This window comes from Haemaphysalis longicornis, unplaced genomic scaffold, assembly GCF_048455015.1.
Source record: "Haemaphysalis longicornis isolate Haplotype H1 unplaced genomic scaffold, Haemaphysalis longicornis Haplotype H1 scaffold_5, whole genome shotgun sequence".
Taxonomy (NCBI): Eukaryota; Metazoa; Arthropoda; class Arachnida; order Ixodida; family Ixodidae; genus Haemaphysalis; species Haemaphysalis longicornis.
Genome location: NW_027526385.1, coordinates 90,658,811 through 90,676,100, shown reverse-complemented (window position 1 = coordinate 90,676,100; position 17,290 = coordinate 90,658,811). Strand labels below are relative to the sequence as shown.

Below are 17,290 nucleotides of genomic sequence, written 5' to 3'. Positions count from 1 at the left end.
TTTCTTAATTACTTCCGGTTTTCTGTTCTCTAAGTGCTCTCCTAGATTTTTAACGAGTATTTTCTTTTCAGTTATTAAGAGTGGGCATTCTGTTAGACAATGATCAAAGTTCTCTATATCCTTGCTACACTTGCATGTAGATGCCTGCGTTATTCTGAATCTTGAAAAATAAAACGGGAATCTACCATGCCCTGTCAGGGCTAGGGAAGAGTAGACGTTTGTAGGAAAGTGGTCCGGAATAATATTTATATTTTAAATAGCGTTCGAAACTACTAACCGTGGCTGCATAGCTTGGATATTTTAAACTTGTTCAGCGCAAATAAATCCTGAGCCATATTTCAGGCAACACGTTAGTACATAAGCGTTAACATCTGTATTAACGTTAGACTGGTTTCTACACTACATTGATACGAATGTTTTTCGATAGAAATGTCACCTTTTTGAGTTAATATATCTTTTCTTTTCTATCTTGATTCTATTTAACAGAAAAGCAAAGTGGAAAATCGTCACTGTCGTTAACCAGCAACTGGTGAAATTGACAGAGCTTGATACCACTTCGCTGTGTTTGTCATTTTTCGTGTTCGCTGCTTTCTGGCTTGAGAATTTGCAATTGACAAACGGGGTAGCTCGGCACCATGGTCTACCTGCGGTGCTTTTGATCGGGGGGTAGCTTTACCTGCGAATGCGTGTGGCATTATCCCTAAAGGCATGTTCTCTACAAATGCGGATTTCCTCCTTGTGTGCTCCTAATACCGCAAAACTAAATACGAATGACCGCAAATTCTTGGGAAGTAATAATGTACAAGCACCGGAAACTTAAACAAAAGAGTATTGAAAATTGACACCGTTTATGGTACTTGCGGGGTTGTCGAACGTGTGTAAGCCACCTGCAGTGACGTTTTGCGACGTAGTACACTTCATTAAGTTTTTGTGTCAGCCTGCTGCTTAGCACAACAATAGCTAACTTCTGAGTGGCACCAAAGATTTTTTGAGCTTACGGAAATGTGCACAGTTCCTCCTGTGCATCGCAGATCACCGAGAATGGCTTCGAGCAAAGCAGACTTTCCACTTCCAACCAATCCGACCACTCCAATTAATGCGCCCGGTTCCATGCGCAGGTTGATGTTCGACAGTGCAATCTCTCCTTCAGCAATCTTTTCCTTTCTTCTGTTCTGTCCGATCCAGGCAAACTCACATTTTTTCAGTAATACTGTACCTTTGAGCAGAAAAGAAATGTTGCATAAAGGATTTATTTTCTCCAAAGATTTCTAAATAATTAGACACGGCTTTACAGGTTGGGCCACTGTTTTGTTGTTTTTATAGGGACATAAACGACAACGGATTTTTCTTAGCTACCAAGCTTCCAAGAGCGCCTATTAACCGGGAAAAAGTTTTTCACACTCCCCGAGTAAAAAAATGGCTCAATATTCACACCCAGCTGCATACAGTCACTATTGTCCTGGCCAGTATTTTGGCATGCGAGCGCCATGCCAGGATCGGGCGGGCATGTCGCATATATACTCTGTGACTGCCATCGGGCGATCGAACAAAGTCGTAAAATCGCGATTGCCTAGCAGTGGGTGACAGTGCTGCTCAACTCTGACCCACACGGCCAACTCTGGGCCGTTCACTTAAAACACCACCAAAACTCTCTAAAGCGCCAGGAAAGAGTTTTCTATCGAAAAGAAAAGAAATTTCGCCGCATTTGACGCTTTCTGGCCCAATCTTGTAACAATGGTTTTTCTAGACTTCATTCCTGTTGGCTCAGTGAGCGCAGTGTTTTTCCACATCAGTCGTTAAGCGCTCTCCTGATCACGTGGTTCGCTCGCGTTGAATCACACGCGCAGATGGCTTTGGAGCCGCGAGGCAATAAGGCGCAGGGGAAGCAGCCGTTTCACCCTCGCCTAGTCACGTGTAATTGCAGCAGATAAGCTTATAGTAAGTGAAGCGATAAGAAAGGCGCAGTTTCCACTCCGGAAGCTGAAGGTCAATGTGGTGTGATGAATGACCATGAAAGATGCAGCGTAGTAAAGCTTACGCTTTAAAATCTCGCCGCCTTTACCGAGAAAACGAAGTCCATGGCAGTGTTCCTTTTATGCCAGACGGACATATATCCAGTGCAAAGCTTTCAATGTACATTCCAGTCCAGAAATATCAGGTACCCACCACTACATTTTGTATATCAGTGTTCTTGCAGGTTCTTCGAAGGTAAGCGTGGTATTTGCAGAAATTTCGAGAAGGTGTTCTCCACTTACCTGCTTTATATTTTGCGCAACCTGCAGTTTTGATGTCGGGGTTTCGTTCTTCGGCTGTGAGAGCTTTTGCCAGCCTCTTCACTCCCTGCCATGCCTAATGGAAGCAAGGGCCACGTTTTTGAATGGAAAGCATATCGCTTTGTGCAATGGAATAACGTGCCCAGAAGACATTGTGGTTACAACCAATTTGGATAAAAAGCGCGCAACATTTAACACATTTTTGTGTAATTTACTTTGTACTAGTAGAACATGGTAGGGCGAAACTGATACACCGGAAGTGTAGGTTTATAAATCTTCTTCTAGTGGTACTGACGTGTCATATATGGCATACAATATAGAGGGCTGTACCATAAGCGCCTCATACGAAAAAACGAGGAACTGTAAAGATGTAACGATGACGCCTAGAAGTGCGGGATTAATCAGTTTGCTAAATGGTCAATGTTTATTAAAAAGGCGCAACAACACAGCAGTTATCAAAGACACGTGATTCTTGAGGTTTCTTGATTGTGTACTTGAATTGCGAATGAGCTCGTTTTCAACGTAAGCGCCCACTCATTTTGTCAGTCAACAAACTGAGCGCGATAACTTTTCTGATATTCCACACGGTGAGTTTTTATTTGAACCGACGATGATTCTTAAACTTTCAACTTCGAACGGGCCGAGACCTCAAACAATAATAGCGTAATGTCACTACCCTTGGATGACGTACCATGCTCCAGCAGCGAAGACTGACAGCCAGGTTCACGAACATGGCTTCCACAATGGAGAGCATGTAGAGTGAAGGAAACGAGCGCGCTGGGGTCAACTCCACCATACCATTCACGGAGACAAGAGTTCCGAAGAGAATGACCGTTATCTGCAAACAAATGAGATTACAGGGGCACTTTGTTTTAAAATACTTGGTACACGTAACCAAACAAACACAAAAAATGGCCGCGTATCTACTGATTTCCTCTAAAAACTCGCCACCTTCAGAGGGCTCTGCCACGTAAACGCCTCTCTTCTCTTTTTCTCCCATCTCTCTTTCACTTCCCCTCCCGTCTCCCTCCTCCTACGATACACAGGGGGGTGGTTTGCTCAAGTAAATTCTATTTCCCGGTGCTCCACTGCGCATGCGCCATCTATTGAAACCTTTTATTGTGGTTTGACTTGTTCGAATGCAACCACACGGCTTAGGCGCAGGCGCGACCTTTTTTTGTGTTTCTGTATCCGAATATTGTATTCAACGCGTACTTTTACTGGCCACATCTTTTTAATTTTTATAACATTACCTACTACCAATTATCTATTGATGATATTCCTCGAGTATGCCTAATATTCCCGTTTAGCTCACAATAGTTGGTAAGTTTGAAATCCATTTGCAGATTTAGTGATTTGGAAAGGTTTTGGCTGTATAAATGGGTCGTTTCAGAATAAATTTTATTTTTTGGCATGCTGCCTGAATCGAGGGACTGACAGACAGGCAGACAGACATAGAGAGAGGCAAAAATGTTCAAGTCTAATCAGCCCGAGAAAGACTACCGTCCTTAAAATGCCGGAAAGTTACCACGGTCATGATAGAAAAATGGTTGCCGCGAATAAAGAAAAAAAGAACAGGATAGACGTGTGGTTTTTTTTGGAACAACGATGTTTACCTGTATGAGGTAATCCGGTGATCGGTTAGGCCAGTGTCACGACATAAGGTTACAGAGCATCGGCACTCTTTTCTCCTATTGTTCCGCGCCGCCACCGCCATCACTACTATTTTGGTTCGCATCACGTGAATTGTGTTTATACATCTTGGGGAACAGCGCGAACTAACAGGGACACAATAGGAACTCGCCCAACTCACCACCCTGCTACAATTTGTTTATACGGCGACGGTTCATGGGCACCGCCATTTTGTCGTTTATGTGTTTTAGTTTTTCAACTCTGGTAGGCTCAGCTTGATCTCCCGGCTCTGCGGCTGCGCGCGATTGACGTCGTTGTGGACGCGAATCAAAGATAACGCGTATATCAGCATTTCAGCAGCGGAATTGTGTCCGAAGATGCCGTTTTGCTGCCTCTTCGCAGTGTTGCTAAAAACTACCGGGTAGAATTTAGCGGCGAGGCCGTAGGTGGGGAAATCTTGCAACACTGATGAACGCCAAAACGGCCGCCGTTGCTTACTTGGGTGCGTCAGTGGAGGAATTCTGACACCTTTTCTAGTGACAGCAGGTTAAGCCTACGTGTTATCCATTTTCGTGCAACAGTTTTCCCGTTGACTGGTTGTATGGAATCAATGCAGCTCATCAATTCAGCCTCCCAGTTGAAAATAATGAGTGTAATGGTACAGACGTAAAGCATTTTGCTTTTTTTAGGACGACATTTCACCATTCCAATAGCCACGTCTTCAATACGGTGGCTTCATTGCTGATTTGTTACGGAGGCACGCTCGAGAGCTGTAGGGGACGCCTTGTCTGTGTTTCAAATGAATAAGGTCGTATGGAACTGCAAATTTAAGTGTGTAGCGAAAGTATGGGTACACTTTCGACCCATAATGAGGCGCCCTAGAAGCCGCAATCATTCGCGATTCCTCCATTAAGGCGCGCCATTGCCCAGGTGTGGCTTGGGCGTGTAAAGAACGAAAAGGGGTAATTTGAAAGGAATTATATTCTTACCGCGGTGGTGGACGAGTTCTGCAGGGAGTCGATAAAGCCGTCAAGCAGGTTGGTGAGGAATACCAAATAATTTTCTTTCTTGCGATATGTGTGCACGGCCTCGTTTACAGCGTCTTCCCATGCGTAGAGTTTGACGAGACGCACGCATGACAGGGTGTCGGCCATTTTCCGCAAACGGCTGTCACGGTAGTGGTTGATCCTTTTCTGTCGATTAGATATACCACAGAGAAAAAAAGATGTAAAATGCCCCTGAAACTTTTTTCACCGCGTTACCATTAAGCAAGAGTTAGTGAAATTTTGTTTCTGACGATACTACAGTAACATTAATATCCCCCATATCCAGGGGGGAGGAGGAGAACGAGAAAAAAAGAAAGATGACAACATCTGTTAGAATCACTTGAAGTATTTACTAACATTGCGTAAAAGTGCTGGATGAAATTTTAGTTGCATCCAATGGGGTGTAGGGAGGCGGGAGATAGAGCACTGTATGGGCCGATATTGTTAGCCCGAGCACGGTCCGGGCCCATTTTAACGCAAAGCTTTACTACTTTCTTCCAGCGGTTTCGAGGAGGATGCCCAAGTTAACCTTTTGACCGGACACACACCCCGGCGACACACCCTTCGAAGCGAATCGCGCGATCCGCCGGGCCTGCTGTCGGCGCGGCGCACAAAGCCCCATTTTAGGTCGTTCTGCTCACAGCGCGGCCGCTGCCGTCATGGCGGCGACGGAGCAGCCGCCCAGCTGATCGACAGCCGGCCATGCGTCGCAGGGGCGTCTCGGGCGATGTGACTCACCTTGCGCCGCGTTCGCCGTGAAAGAGAAACGCCGCGTTCGCCGAGAATAAAAGCGAGGCCGGGCCTCCTTCTTTGAGCGTTTAACGGGACCGAATGGCTTTGAGCCGTGGTCGGCAATACATCTACATCAAAGGTTAACCAAGCGAAACCAAGACTCAACCAGACTAAGCCAAGCATTTGCTTTGCATATCTACGCAGTTTCCATTTTTTACGTTGGGCCGTCCGCCCGAGCTTTAGCAAGCACTTTATGAAGGGATCCGGGCATGAAAGTAATCCTACGTTACCCGCTCGGCCGGGCCCGGCCCGCCACTCCTTTATCTTAGGACTGGGCCCGGCTGGAGACCAAAAAGGACATTGAGAGTTTGGCATTGCTGCGTGATGTGGGAAATTGAGTAGAATTGGGAACACCAATAAATTTTGCATGTACTATGCGACCTTGGATGAAGGTTTTAAGAGCGTGAAATTCTTGTAACAGTTAGACAATTCATGGCAAAAATATCATGAATTCAGAGAATTCGGTTGTATACAGATTGAGTTCTTTAAAGCCAGGTCGGGCTATGGGTACAGAAATACTCGGTATTATTTTATTGTTTGTAGGGTTTCTTTTGTTCCGTGTCTCCAATGATGTACATTTGTGCCATTATAGTGATTGCGTGGCTTTGTGCTGGGCATACGTGTCTGCTCCAACTTTTCCTCTTTTTTTGCTCTCTCTTTTTTGCCCATATCCCCTTTTCCACGTGCAGGATAGCAAACTAGGCTCTAGCCAGGTTAACTTTCCTGTCTTTCTTCTACATTCTTCCTTCCTTGCTTGCTTCGCTGAATCTGTATTCGTCCGTTCATTCATAGGGTTGCTCGGGGTTGGCGCGTTTTCGGGATTTTTCCCATTCGTATTTTCGGCGTTGTTTTTCGGGCATCTTTAGTTGACACTTCGTTTTTCGTAAGAGTACAAGATGCGTATTTTTTATTTCATCACCTCATTCGTGTGCAATTTCTAGTATTGTCTATTTTTTGTCTCTTTCTTGTTTATCAAAAATATTTTTCGACCATATGTGTCCATTTACGCTATTGAACGGGTAAATGTGTTAGCCAATTAATTTTTAGTAGAAATGCTGGGCCTTACACGGTTTTCTCACTCTCACTATATTTTTATTCGAATTTCTGACGTTCTTTGCCAGGCGTTCTAGTTTAGTGTTCGTATTTCGGAGATGTACAGTGCGGTCCACTCTAAAGGGAAACGGCGCTGGCGTGGCTGCTGCGCTCCGCGAAGCGCCGGCGCCAAGAAGTGGCGAGAATCGGAAACAGCTGATACATGCTGTTGCGACATTGATTCCCCGAAAACCTGCCTTGGACCCTCAGTCATCGAGTTTCCACGAACCAGCGTATTCACAGTGGCGACAATGCGGCTACGTGGCTACACATCCGTCATCGACTTTCCACAAACCGGCGTTTTCACAGGACCGAACTATGCAGCTTCTTGAACTATGCGCCTTTCAGCGGCCTCGTGACTTCTTAGGCGCCAACCGCTAACAATGGCAAGTGCTAACAATGGCATTGCTTGGCGCCCTGCACTGCAAGCCTCGGCGGCGTGCCCGCGCCTTATTGTCACGCCCTTTTGTGGCGTGTTGTCTTCAATAGGCCACTCTAAGAATATTGCCACCGAGGGATGCAAGGCGTCTTCGTGGTAGTGCAACATCGCCAGGACAAAGGGGGCTCTGACCCACGGCGGATTGCCACGGCGGGAGCAACCTAGCGCTCACCTGCCCAGGAGAGGAGCGGGTCTCTCGGGCGTGTGTTTGTGTGTGGGGGCGCTGCCATCAGTACCATGTTCTGTGATTGGTGCATCCTGACGTCAACCGGAGAAAAGGGGTGAAGGGGAATGGACCCAACGTGCCCTATTTAATCTCGCGCGCGCAAGAGCGCACCCCCCGCTCTCATACCAATATGTAAATACTTGTATATAAAGTTTTCTTCTTCGTCAAAGTTTTCTTCTTGTGAGCGGGTCCCCCAAAATGGACCCGCTCACGAATTACGCCGAAAGTTTAGCCCACTACCGTCTCGAACGAAGAAAATAACCGGACCCGCACCCAAGACTATCCAGAGATAAAGCCACCACCCTGAGAAGACTTCAGACAAATACACATCCCCACAGCACCCTTCTTCGCGCCATTTACCCAATTCAATACCCCGCCACCTGTAATTTCTGTCCTTCTCCCGGCACCCTATATCATCAGGTATGGGAGTGTCAAAGAACCCCGCACCTCCCTCCCAACCCCACCCCATCCTATGAGCAGTGGATGGCTTGCCTGACTAGCCCGGACCTCAGGATCCAGCAAGACCTGGTGACCAGGGCCCGGACAGCCAGCCGCAGCCAGGGTATCCTGGACTAAGGATGCCCTCCACCAGGCGGGCGCCCTAACATCTGCGCCTCAGGCTCGCAAATAAAGATTTATCAATCAATCAATCTTCGTCAACTTGCCCCGGCACTGCCTGCCCCGGCACTTCACCAACCTCGGCCCACATCGACCACGCTATCATGGTTCGCAACAGTGGAGTCTGCCCCTGGCTTCCCAACAATGCTCACTGACCGCTCCAGCCGAGAGAACCCACTCGGTCGTCTGCTACGGCGCTCCGCTGCGCCGCTCAGGTTGCGTTAGCTGAAGAAAAATTCGGCCCATCTCCCCGCGAGGGGGACTCGAGTAAATGCGTCGCATAGGGGGTGGGTGTATTGCGTTAACGTTTAGTGTTTGGGGAGTTGGTGGTAGTGAATGAGTTGTATCAGCAGCTTCTTGACGTAGTTTGAATGAGTCAAGGATATAAGGCGGGTTCGTAGCCACCCGTTCTGGGTCGGCTTTGCGGCGCAATGGGTAGAGCACCATGTACATTGCGTTCCGCCCGCAGGGTCGAGGTCGAAGGATCGAAACCAGGCGCCGGATAGTATTTTTTTATATAGTGTAGGGGGAGGGGTGCGGACAATGACGGTGCGGACTACGACGGACGTCAACGCTGGTGACGTCGTGAGTTACTGAAATGCTCTGCATTTAATAGCTGTGGAAGGACGGAACGGCCTCTCCCGGCTGGAGCGGCCAGTGCGCATGTGCCGGCTATCTCCGATTCTCGCCGCTTCTCGGCGCCGGCGTTTCGCGGAGCTACAGTTCCTGTATATAGCTCCCCTAGGGGAGCAGAGTTGTGCGTCCATCCGCCATCTTTAATTCCAGGTCATGCGGGAAAGCCACCTTTCTCGCGTAAAAAAGCTGCCGCCGGGCCGGCGCGCCACCGGCAGCGGCGAGGAGGAGTGGTGAGGAGCGGCCGGGCAAAAACTGGCGCACGATATGGACCGCTTATCACATGAGCGGCCGCCGCTCCCGCCGCTCCCATAATCGCCGATGCCCAGTTGGGTTGAACTGACTGTGCGCAGCGCTGAAAGCGGGCTTTCTGTCGAACTGGAACCCGCGGCATGTGGCAATCAGACGCGCAACTCTTGAGCTACGCGATATAGAGGAACTCTACGCGGAGCACCGCGGCCACGCCCCCCTCGCCGTTTCCCTTTAACTGTGGACCGCACTCTACAAGATGAGTATTTTGGACTTGGTGAGGTACTTTTCATAACAGCTTCAGTTTTTCTAGTTTTTGTTCTTTTACACCCCTGTTTGGCGCCCCTTCCCACCTGAAACATCTGTCCGCTTCAATTTACCCAAATTCCATAGGCAACGCCCGTGCTTCAAAACCGAAAGAAACGCCCAGCACCCGGAATGCGATGAAAGCGCAGTCAAAGAGACGCCGGTTTCATAACGCTAGGGACCCAGGTTCGATTGCGACCACGGGAAGGGCTTTTTTTTCGGGCGCGCATAAGACGCCCGTCCCGGACGATATCAGGAGCAAAATTCGCGTGGACACTATCCCGCGAAACCTGCACCCCGAATACAATGAAGGCAGACGCAAGGCGAGGGCCAAGGCGCTGGCGGACCTGCACGCCGGCGACGCGGGCGCCCATTACGTGGATGCTGCCGAATATGCAAGCAGAAGAGGATTCGCCGTGGATGTCATCGGTGCTGGGGGCAGCATCAGAGCGGCGGCCAGCACGGCGAGCAGTAAAGCCGAAGAGGCCGAAGAGGTGGCCATCGCACTGGCCATCAAAGACACGGGCTGCCGCACTGTCCTCAGCGATTCGCGGCAGGCAATCAGGAACTTCGCCCGAGGCAGGCTCTCTGCTGCGGCGACGAAGATTTTAAACGAGATACCGAGACACCAGGAAAGGGCAAGAATAAAGTGGTTTCCGGCACACGCAGGGGAAGTGTCGAACACCAACGCCAACCATAACGAAACCGCACACGCCCGCGCGCGCGAACAAACGGACCGCGCCGGGTCAAGCGGTGATCACTTGTGATTCAGTACAAGAGACCGAATGACCAGCTTCAACGAGATAACCAAGCCCTATCGGCTCGCTAGACGCGCGCACCCGCCGCCCTGTAAAGGGCTGAGCAGGGAGCAGGCAGTCATATATAGGCAGCTCCAAACACGAACGGTCATGAGCCCAGCTTTATTGCACAAGATTTTCCCGGAGGCACACCCCGACGGTACGTGCAGGGCCTGTCGCAACGCGCCCGCGACTCTTGAGCACATCGTCTGGGACTGTCTGAACTTCCCAGAAGATTCTACATCAGGAAGACTTCCGCCGGCCTTTGAAGAGGCTAAGCGATCTGGCAACCAAGACCTCCAACTCGAGGCCGTCCAGCGGGTCATCGTGGCGTTGGCCAGGCAGGAGACTTCGCAGCCCGGTAACGGGCGGGGGGCCTCTAACCCTGGTGGCGACAACGAGGACGACACTGGTCAGGTCTGAAGTCTTAACTTGGACTTCAACCGCAGGCAGAATAAATGTTTTTCCAATCCAAAAGCCATAACTGCTCGTCGGCTCCTTCATTCCTCGCCGCTTCCCTTTGCACTCCTTGGCCTCGCAATTTTCTCTTCCCCATTTTGCTGAGCGTAGTTTTGCGCAAATCCAGGCACGAATGGAATCCAAGCCTAAATATCTCTGCTATTAAAGAAATTGGCACCCAATCTACAGGCGATAGTCTTGTGGCGCCGTTGCCATGGAAACGGCTCTCTCCTCTTCCCGGTCCACCTGTCATGCTTTTCCACTCCCGTCTAGCGCCTCCCAGGATGAATACAGCAGAGGTTTGCTCCGGGAAATTCAATTTTAGCGTATTTCAGTGCTCCCGTTTCATCTAATCGGACTTTTCATTACTGATGGACTTATTGGAGTGGCACCCTAGGGTAGAAGCCACGGGCGTGAGCGCTTTTTTGTACTTTAGGGTCCAAATATTGTTTTTACTGCGCATTTCTTTATTTTCAATCGCGAAACTGTTGCAACTGTCGCAAAACTGAAGCATTCATCATTTATATTCAAATAAAAAGTCCATGCAAAAAGTACCTATTGGTTCATGGTTTGCCTATAATAGGCCTGATATTTTCTTTTTTCCGACCAAGATTGACAAGCATAGTGTGTTTTTCTAAATGTAGTGCTTTGGGCTTGTCTTGCCTACATAAACCTCTCCTTCCGCCATTCTTTCCAAGTCCCTTTTGGCCGGAAGGCTAAATAGAGAGAGAGACCGACACACAGTCTGTCAGACATATAGATAGAAAGAAAGTAAAAAAATTACACACCAACAAACAGAACAGAATTTTCAGGTTTATGCAGGCCATGAAACACTACAGTCTTAAGCAATCTCATTTCGGGAACCGCGGGGCCAGCCCCCGTTTTCAAGCTAAACCGACATATGCGGTAGACGGCGATCACTACTCACCCATAGGGCAGCCTGCAGCTTCGATGCGGCCACATAGAGGATCAAGCAGGCTAGCTGCCAACCAACACATCCGGCAACTGGCAACGTGCCCACTCGCTTGGTCAGCATCCACAACAGCAGCGGAAGACAGAGGATGCCACAGCTGTCTCGAGCGCAGACGCTGACGGCAATGTTCAGCTTGTCAACATCAACAGCCACCACGGACACGAGGTATCCAGCCGTGGCCTCGGACAGGGCACTGGCGCTCATGCGTGTCATCTTTAAAAAATGGTCCAGGTTTAACACACCTAAACTGAGCTCCAACGGGCGAGTGAGTGAGAGATAACGATCTTTAATGAAGTCTGGCTATGTTAGCCGGGCTAAAATGCCTTACCCGCTGCGCCAGTTAATGAAGCAATGAAAATGATGACGATGATGTTAAGAACGTGATGCGCAAAGAAACATTGAGTTATTTTTTTTAGTTATTCACAGAGACCGGCTTAGACCTGTGGCTTTCAAGTACTCTACCAGAGCTTTTGTAGCCCCTAATGCACATCAGGGGCATGCCCACTGTCCTAAAATGCCCTTTAGCTGAATGCCCATGGAAAGCGGCATTCCCAAAAACACTGCCAAGGACAGTCGTTGAGCACTGAATCGAACACATTCACCGAGCAGGTCCCAGAGGGTGTCTCGCACATCACAGTGTGGGCAGAGTGTGACGTAGCTTGTTTCATCTTACAGAGGAAGTGGCTCGTGTATGCGACAGCAAATACTGCACTCACAGTGTTTCGTAATTTCCTTGAGATTTGGTAGTTTGCCGCCAAGCAATATCAACTGAATGATTGGATGCAGCTTTCCCTGAACGGCGCGCACGGACAGCCACGCCATCGCGGCGTCGACGGCGAGGCAGCCGTGATTTCTTCACCTAGTCGCATTGTCTGCTTGCCCTAAAGCGCACGCGGAGATAGCGGAGCTGGCGCTGGGCCACCAAGCACGGGTGAAGCAGCCGTTTCCCCTCGTATAGTTTCGTGGGGCCGCAGCAGCGAGGCTCCGAGTGATCGAAGCGATAAGGAGGTGAGGCGAAGCTTACGCCCTGGCGGCTGAAAGTCTCTTGCTACGCAATGAGTGAGTTTAAAGCTGTTGCTCATTAAGATTCACTCTAAGTATCATAGTAAAAGAAATATCTCAGTTGTAACCATCGTTTTGCCCACTGTTTTTCTAATATTCTTCTCAAAAGCTTTAAAGGTGTTTCAAATGGGATTATCTTTACAACTGTGGCAATATTTTGGCTCCTTTCAAGCCGTGCTATTTGTAGTGATTTTTAGGGATAAGGAGTGCGAACTTCTAAAGAGACGGAAGACTGAGCGCTCCGGACAAGACGGGTATTTATGCAGAAGCAATACCACTCATATCACCTACGTGAACGTACGAAGATAGGTTGGAGCCATAAAAGAAGCCAGCCTCACGTCCGAATTGTTAAGGCCCAGTACTGCGTAAAACAAAACTCACCACAGTAGCCAAGCTAGTGCTCCCAAGGGACGATGCCCGGTATGTACTCAAAAACAAATGTGCGTAATCGAAAAGTTCAATGACGTGGCCAGAGCTTCTTTGACGCTAGGAACGAGACTAGTGGTTGTAGTCCTTTCAGCCATATTTGTTAAGAGTACAGAGTCTGTTTCTTGTTGAGCCAGGTAAACGAATTTTGATAATGGCTCTGTTTAAAAAGTAATTTTTGTGGGGTTGCGAAGTGGTTTAGGGCATATTAGTAGCTTAGCAAGTGTGAACAGAAACGGGTAGTGGAGCTGCCTAAACAAAGTAACCTAGAAGAGTATGGGTTAGACTGTTACAAATAGCGCGGAAGGGGACAAGTGGAGTTGGTTCTTCGCAAACACAAGCAAGACATTCCTTTTCGGCCAACAGTCTCTAAGCGAGGTTAATGGTGGGTGGTTACTTCAGGGTTTATGCATAAAAAGTTGATAGCGCAAAAGCAACGTCACCACAGCGAACTGGGCAATAAATGCGAAACCATAGTTTTTAAAGGAACCCTGCAACACTTTCTTCAACTTTTTAAAAACTTAAATGCTTGTGCAACATAGTGTGCAACATAGTCGCCCAACCCACCAATTACTTAGATTAGGGGGTCCCAATGTACCCCAGCCAAAACATTACTTCTCTAAACTTGGGAAACTCGCTCAAAAGATTTTTCTCTCTTTACCAGTCTTGACGTTCTTCGACGCCCCGAATTACGTCACTGGGACATGTAGCGGCCGGAGGCCGGTTTCCCTTCAGTTGCAGCAATGAACGCTTTTCAATGACAACTCTAAAAATGATGCAACCAAAACCAACAGAAACGGAAGGCGTACCTGGTGTGACCAGGAAATCACTGTAACTGTAGCTTTCGCTGTGTTCGCATACGTGAGGAAAAGTGTGAAAGCATTTATCAAAAATGTTGCAGGGTCCCTTTAAAGTTATAGACATAACGTTGTGAAGACTGGTGAAACACAGAGCTGTTGGCGCTTCTTTCGCACATTTAGGCCCCAAACACATCTCTCTTCCAGGAGAACACCTGCACGTCAGAGGTTAGATCATCAGCGAGCTTATCCAATCGCATACGACGCGCCTCCTCTCCAGGGCATCTGCCCTGCGCCGCGCCATACGCAGCTGTCCTTTATGTCCCCCAATTTGCCCCGGCCGCTCCTCGTACGCCATTCGCATCGTGCCGCTCCTCCGATCTCGCCTCTCGTCGTGTAGCTATTGCCTCTCTCCTCCTCCCTAAGCCTTCCCCCAGTCTACTTCTCCAAGCGGAGTTTTCTAGCGCGCGTCTTTTTCTTTACCTCTTGATTCTCATTTTACCTGGAACAGCACCAATGGAAGCTCTGTTATTGTGTGCTTGGTTTTATTTCCCACGTGTTCCAGCTGAGTTTTCTGTTAATGTTCGGCACGGCCATAGGCCAAGCTTAAAGAGTCCTGCTGTTTTCTCGTGTGGCGCCATTAGGATAGCTTGCCCGCCTATCGTCAACGGGAGGGGTTATGTTCCGTTCTGTGGTGGACTAGAAACAAACTGGGTTTCTGCTCTCTGACGAACAGCAAAAAATAGATAACACTCCTGAGCAAACCAATAATTACGCCTCGACAAATCCTTATGATCCCCTTAAATAGTTCAACCGACTGTTGGGCTTTATGAAGAGTCACTAGCGTTACTCGCCTTTGAAAACACCGCTGCTTGCGTGAGAAACTTGAGTTGAACACTTAGTCGACGTGCCACGTAATCCACAAAGCCAGAAAACCAGACTTCGGCAGTACAGGCCGCTACGAAGAGCATCGTCACGGTAGTTCCTTCCCAGTTTCCGCCGTTTTCAATCAGGGCTCTGTAGTGGAAGAGGTGAGGTTTATGTTTGAAAAGATTAGTGCCACACCCATGTGTGGCCGAACATAGCAGAAAATACATCAAATGTTTTGTAACATGCGCAAATGATCACTTATGCGACATGAGGACTGAACACAAGTTTGGTTCATTCGAAAGAGACCGCAAAGGCTAAGTAAAAATCCCGCCAATTTGAACAATTCCACCAGTTGCGACACACAGAGAAAACTGCCGGAGAACTGATTGCGATCCATCAGCCACTTTAGTATACTCCTTCCATGAAGTTACAGGGACGAGTACGTGCAGTTCGGCGGCCTCGCACAAAAGCAACCACAGCAAAAAAATTCAGTGCCCTTTCTCTCTGTGTAGAAGGATTACCAGGGAATCAAGGCACAGTAGAAGGAGCAGGCGAAACAAAACATGTTTGCTTCTAATTTTCGATTGAACATAGTTCTCAGCCAATCAGCTGAGAAACTAGGAAGAACTCGAGCTTTCTTCTAGCGGACAAGCATGGGTATCCCGTCCGTTTCCCTCCCGCGTCGTAGGCATCTTACCAACGCTTTCTGCGGGCGAGGAGAAAAGACAACAGTGAGAGCCACTGAACGTAAACGTTTAGTGCTTCAGCGCTGGACATAGCTATCTGCTCCAACTTTTCTCGATCCCCTGGTGTCTCGTTTTTGCCCATTTTCCTCTTCCCGCATGGAGAAGAGTGAACTCGGCACTACCCAAGTTATCTTTTCTCTCTTCTTTCTACGCCATTCCTTCATTTCGGTCTGTGTAGCACACCAACCTAAACCGCTGGACCACGGAGGACAGCAGACAGGCCGCATGCGGCCGGCAGACGTACATGTTTAAATCTCCGAGCAGCCCAACAGCCACTCCAATCGGTGAGGGCATGGATATTAGCTGCGCGTGCGTGAACCCTACCTCCACTCCACTGCATCACCCTATGCATGGATACACTCGCAACCGGTGATGTGCCCTTGATGAAACATGAAAGACAGTGGCGAAAATGGCGCACCAAAGCCCTTCAAAGTGAAAAGAAATTATTGGCTCACATCGGCGTCCCAAGTGGACAAGTTGATGTTCCCCCAGGAGGGCATCACCGCTACTCTTCGGGTTGAATAGAGGTAGCAACGGCCGCGGAACGCTATGCGGCAGCGACTTTCCCTTGTCTGCGTGCCCATTAGCGCTTATGTATTCCCCGACACTCCTTTATTTCCCTCTGTTCTTCCTCCGAGCGAACGAGATGCGTCCGTCCATAGTGAGTTATAAGTGACACTCCTGATAACGCCGCCAACGCCGTTATCAATTGATTTTGCAACCGGTGAAAGAAGCATCGGTGATGACTAGGAATATAAAATTTTCAGAGTGTCAACGGTGGCAAGAAGGAGCGGAGAAGTGGCGCTGAGTAATAGGGCTTCACCGGAATGATAACAGGAAGAGGAGGTTAGGCAAATACAGCATCAGGGTTGACGCACAGAAAAGGAGCATCAACAATGATGCGAATTGTAATGTTGAATAGGCATAAACTTCAAAGTTCCCTGATGGATTTGCGATACCAACATTTTTCAGGGACTGCATTGGGCATAGCGAATTATCAAAGCTTAGTTCTATTGTATAAAATGGACGCATTTATTGTTACTAGTACGGCTATGTTTTTGGGGTAAAAGTACTGGTAAACAAAATCGCAGTAATTCTGGAGTCCTAAAGGTATATAGCAACTGTAGTACGATACCACGTAGGTAGAGTGCTTTCTTAGTGTGTACTTCGCTTGTGAATATTTTGGAATCATAAGAAACTCATTACAACCTAATTCGCCTTTGCATCTTTGACACCTTGACAGCTTGGACACAGCTTTAACATGGCTATTTTGGCAGGCGGATGCGTTTGAGTTTACTTTAACGGTTTTAAAGGAGTCTTAAAATGACACTATTCAACGTTGTAGTTCGTACTCGAATATTGTAAAAAAATCAACTACCCCTCAGTCGAAACGACAATGATGGGGGTACGTGAACTTTTCAAAAATGAAGTCCAACACCAAATGAAACAACCTAGAAACCAGTTGAACTACATTGCCCTTCTTTATCATACGCCTCGGGTTTTCTTATATAGACTGTTTGCAACACTGCGATTGTGCGCTCGAGTGCTTTACTGATACATAATTACATGACTTTCTCTAGCAGTGAACGATCGTCGTCTTTAAACGGAGTGCATTTTATGTCGAATTTTGCCCGTCAATGCACCCCTCTCCAAATCGAAACTCCTCGGACGTTGCTTTAATGAAGCAACCACATAGACGTCGGCTTCATACACCAGGGAAGTAGGTTCCAATCCGACCACGCCAAGCGTTTTAATTTTTCTTCACTCACGATCATGACCATTGTCAAAGAAACTTGGCTGTCCAGCACTGCATTTTGGCTTCACCCCAAACGACATCAGCAAAACACTACAAGC

The 17,290-nt window shown here is 48.3% G+C and overlaps 1 protein-coding gene across 2 annotated transcripts in view; it reads right to left on the bottom strand.

Moving 5' to 3' along the window:
• Window positions 1-17,290, bottom strand: part of LOC144138567 (multidrug resistance protein mrp-7-like) — a 108,342-nt gene that overhangs the window by 36,440 nt on the left and 54,612 nt on the right. For both annotated transcript variants that reach the window (XM_077670914.1, XM_077670915.1), the window contains exons 9-14: window positions 14,675-14,837; window positions 11,491-11,748; window positions 4,895-5,098; window positions 2,965-3,111; window positions 2,256-2,349; window positions 999-1,216 (exon numbers count right to left, since the gene is read on the bottom strand). In XM_077670914.1, the coding sequence (XP_077527040.1) occupies window positions 999-1,216; window positions 2,256-2,349; window positions 2,965-3,111; window positions 4,895-5,098; window positions 11,491-11,748; window positions 14,675-14,837 (1,084 nt within the window). The remainder of the gene's footprint in view (window positions 1-998; window positions 1,217-2,255; window positions 2,350-2,964; window positions 3,112-4,894; window positions 5,099-11,490; window positions 11,749-14,674; window positions 14,838-17,290) is intronic.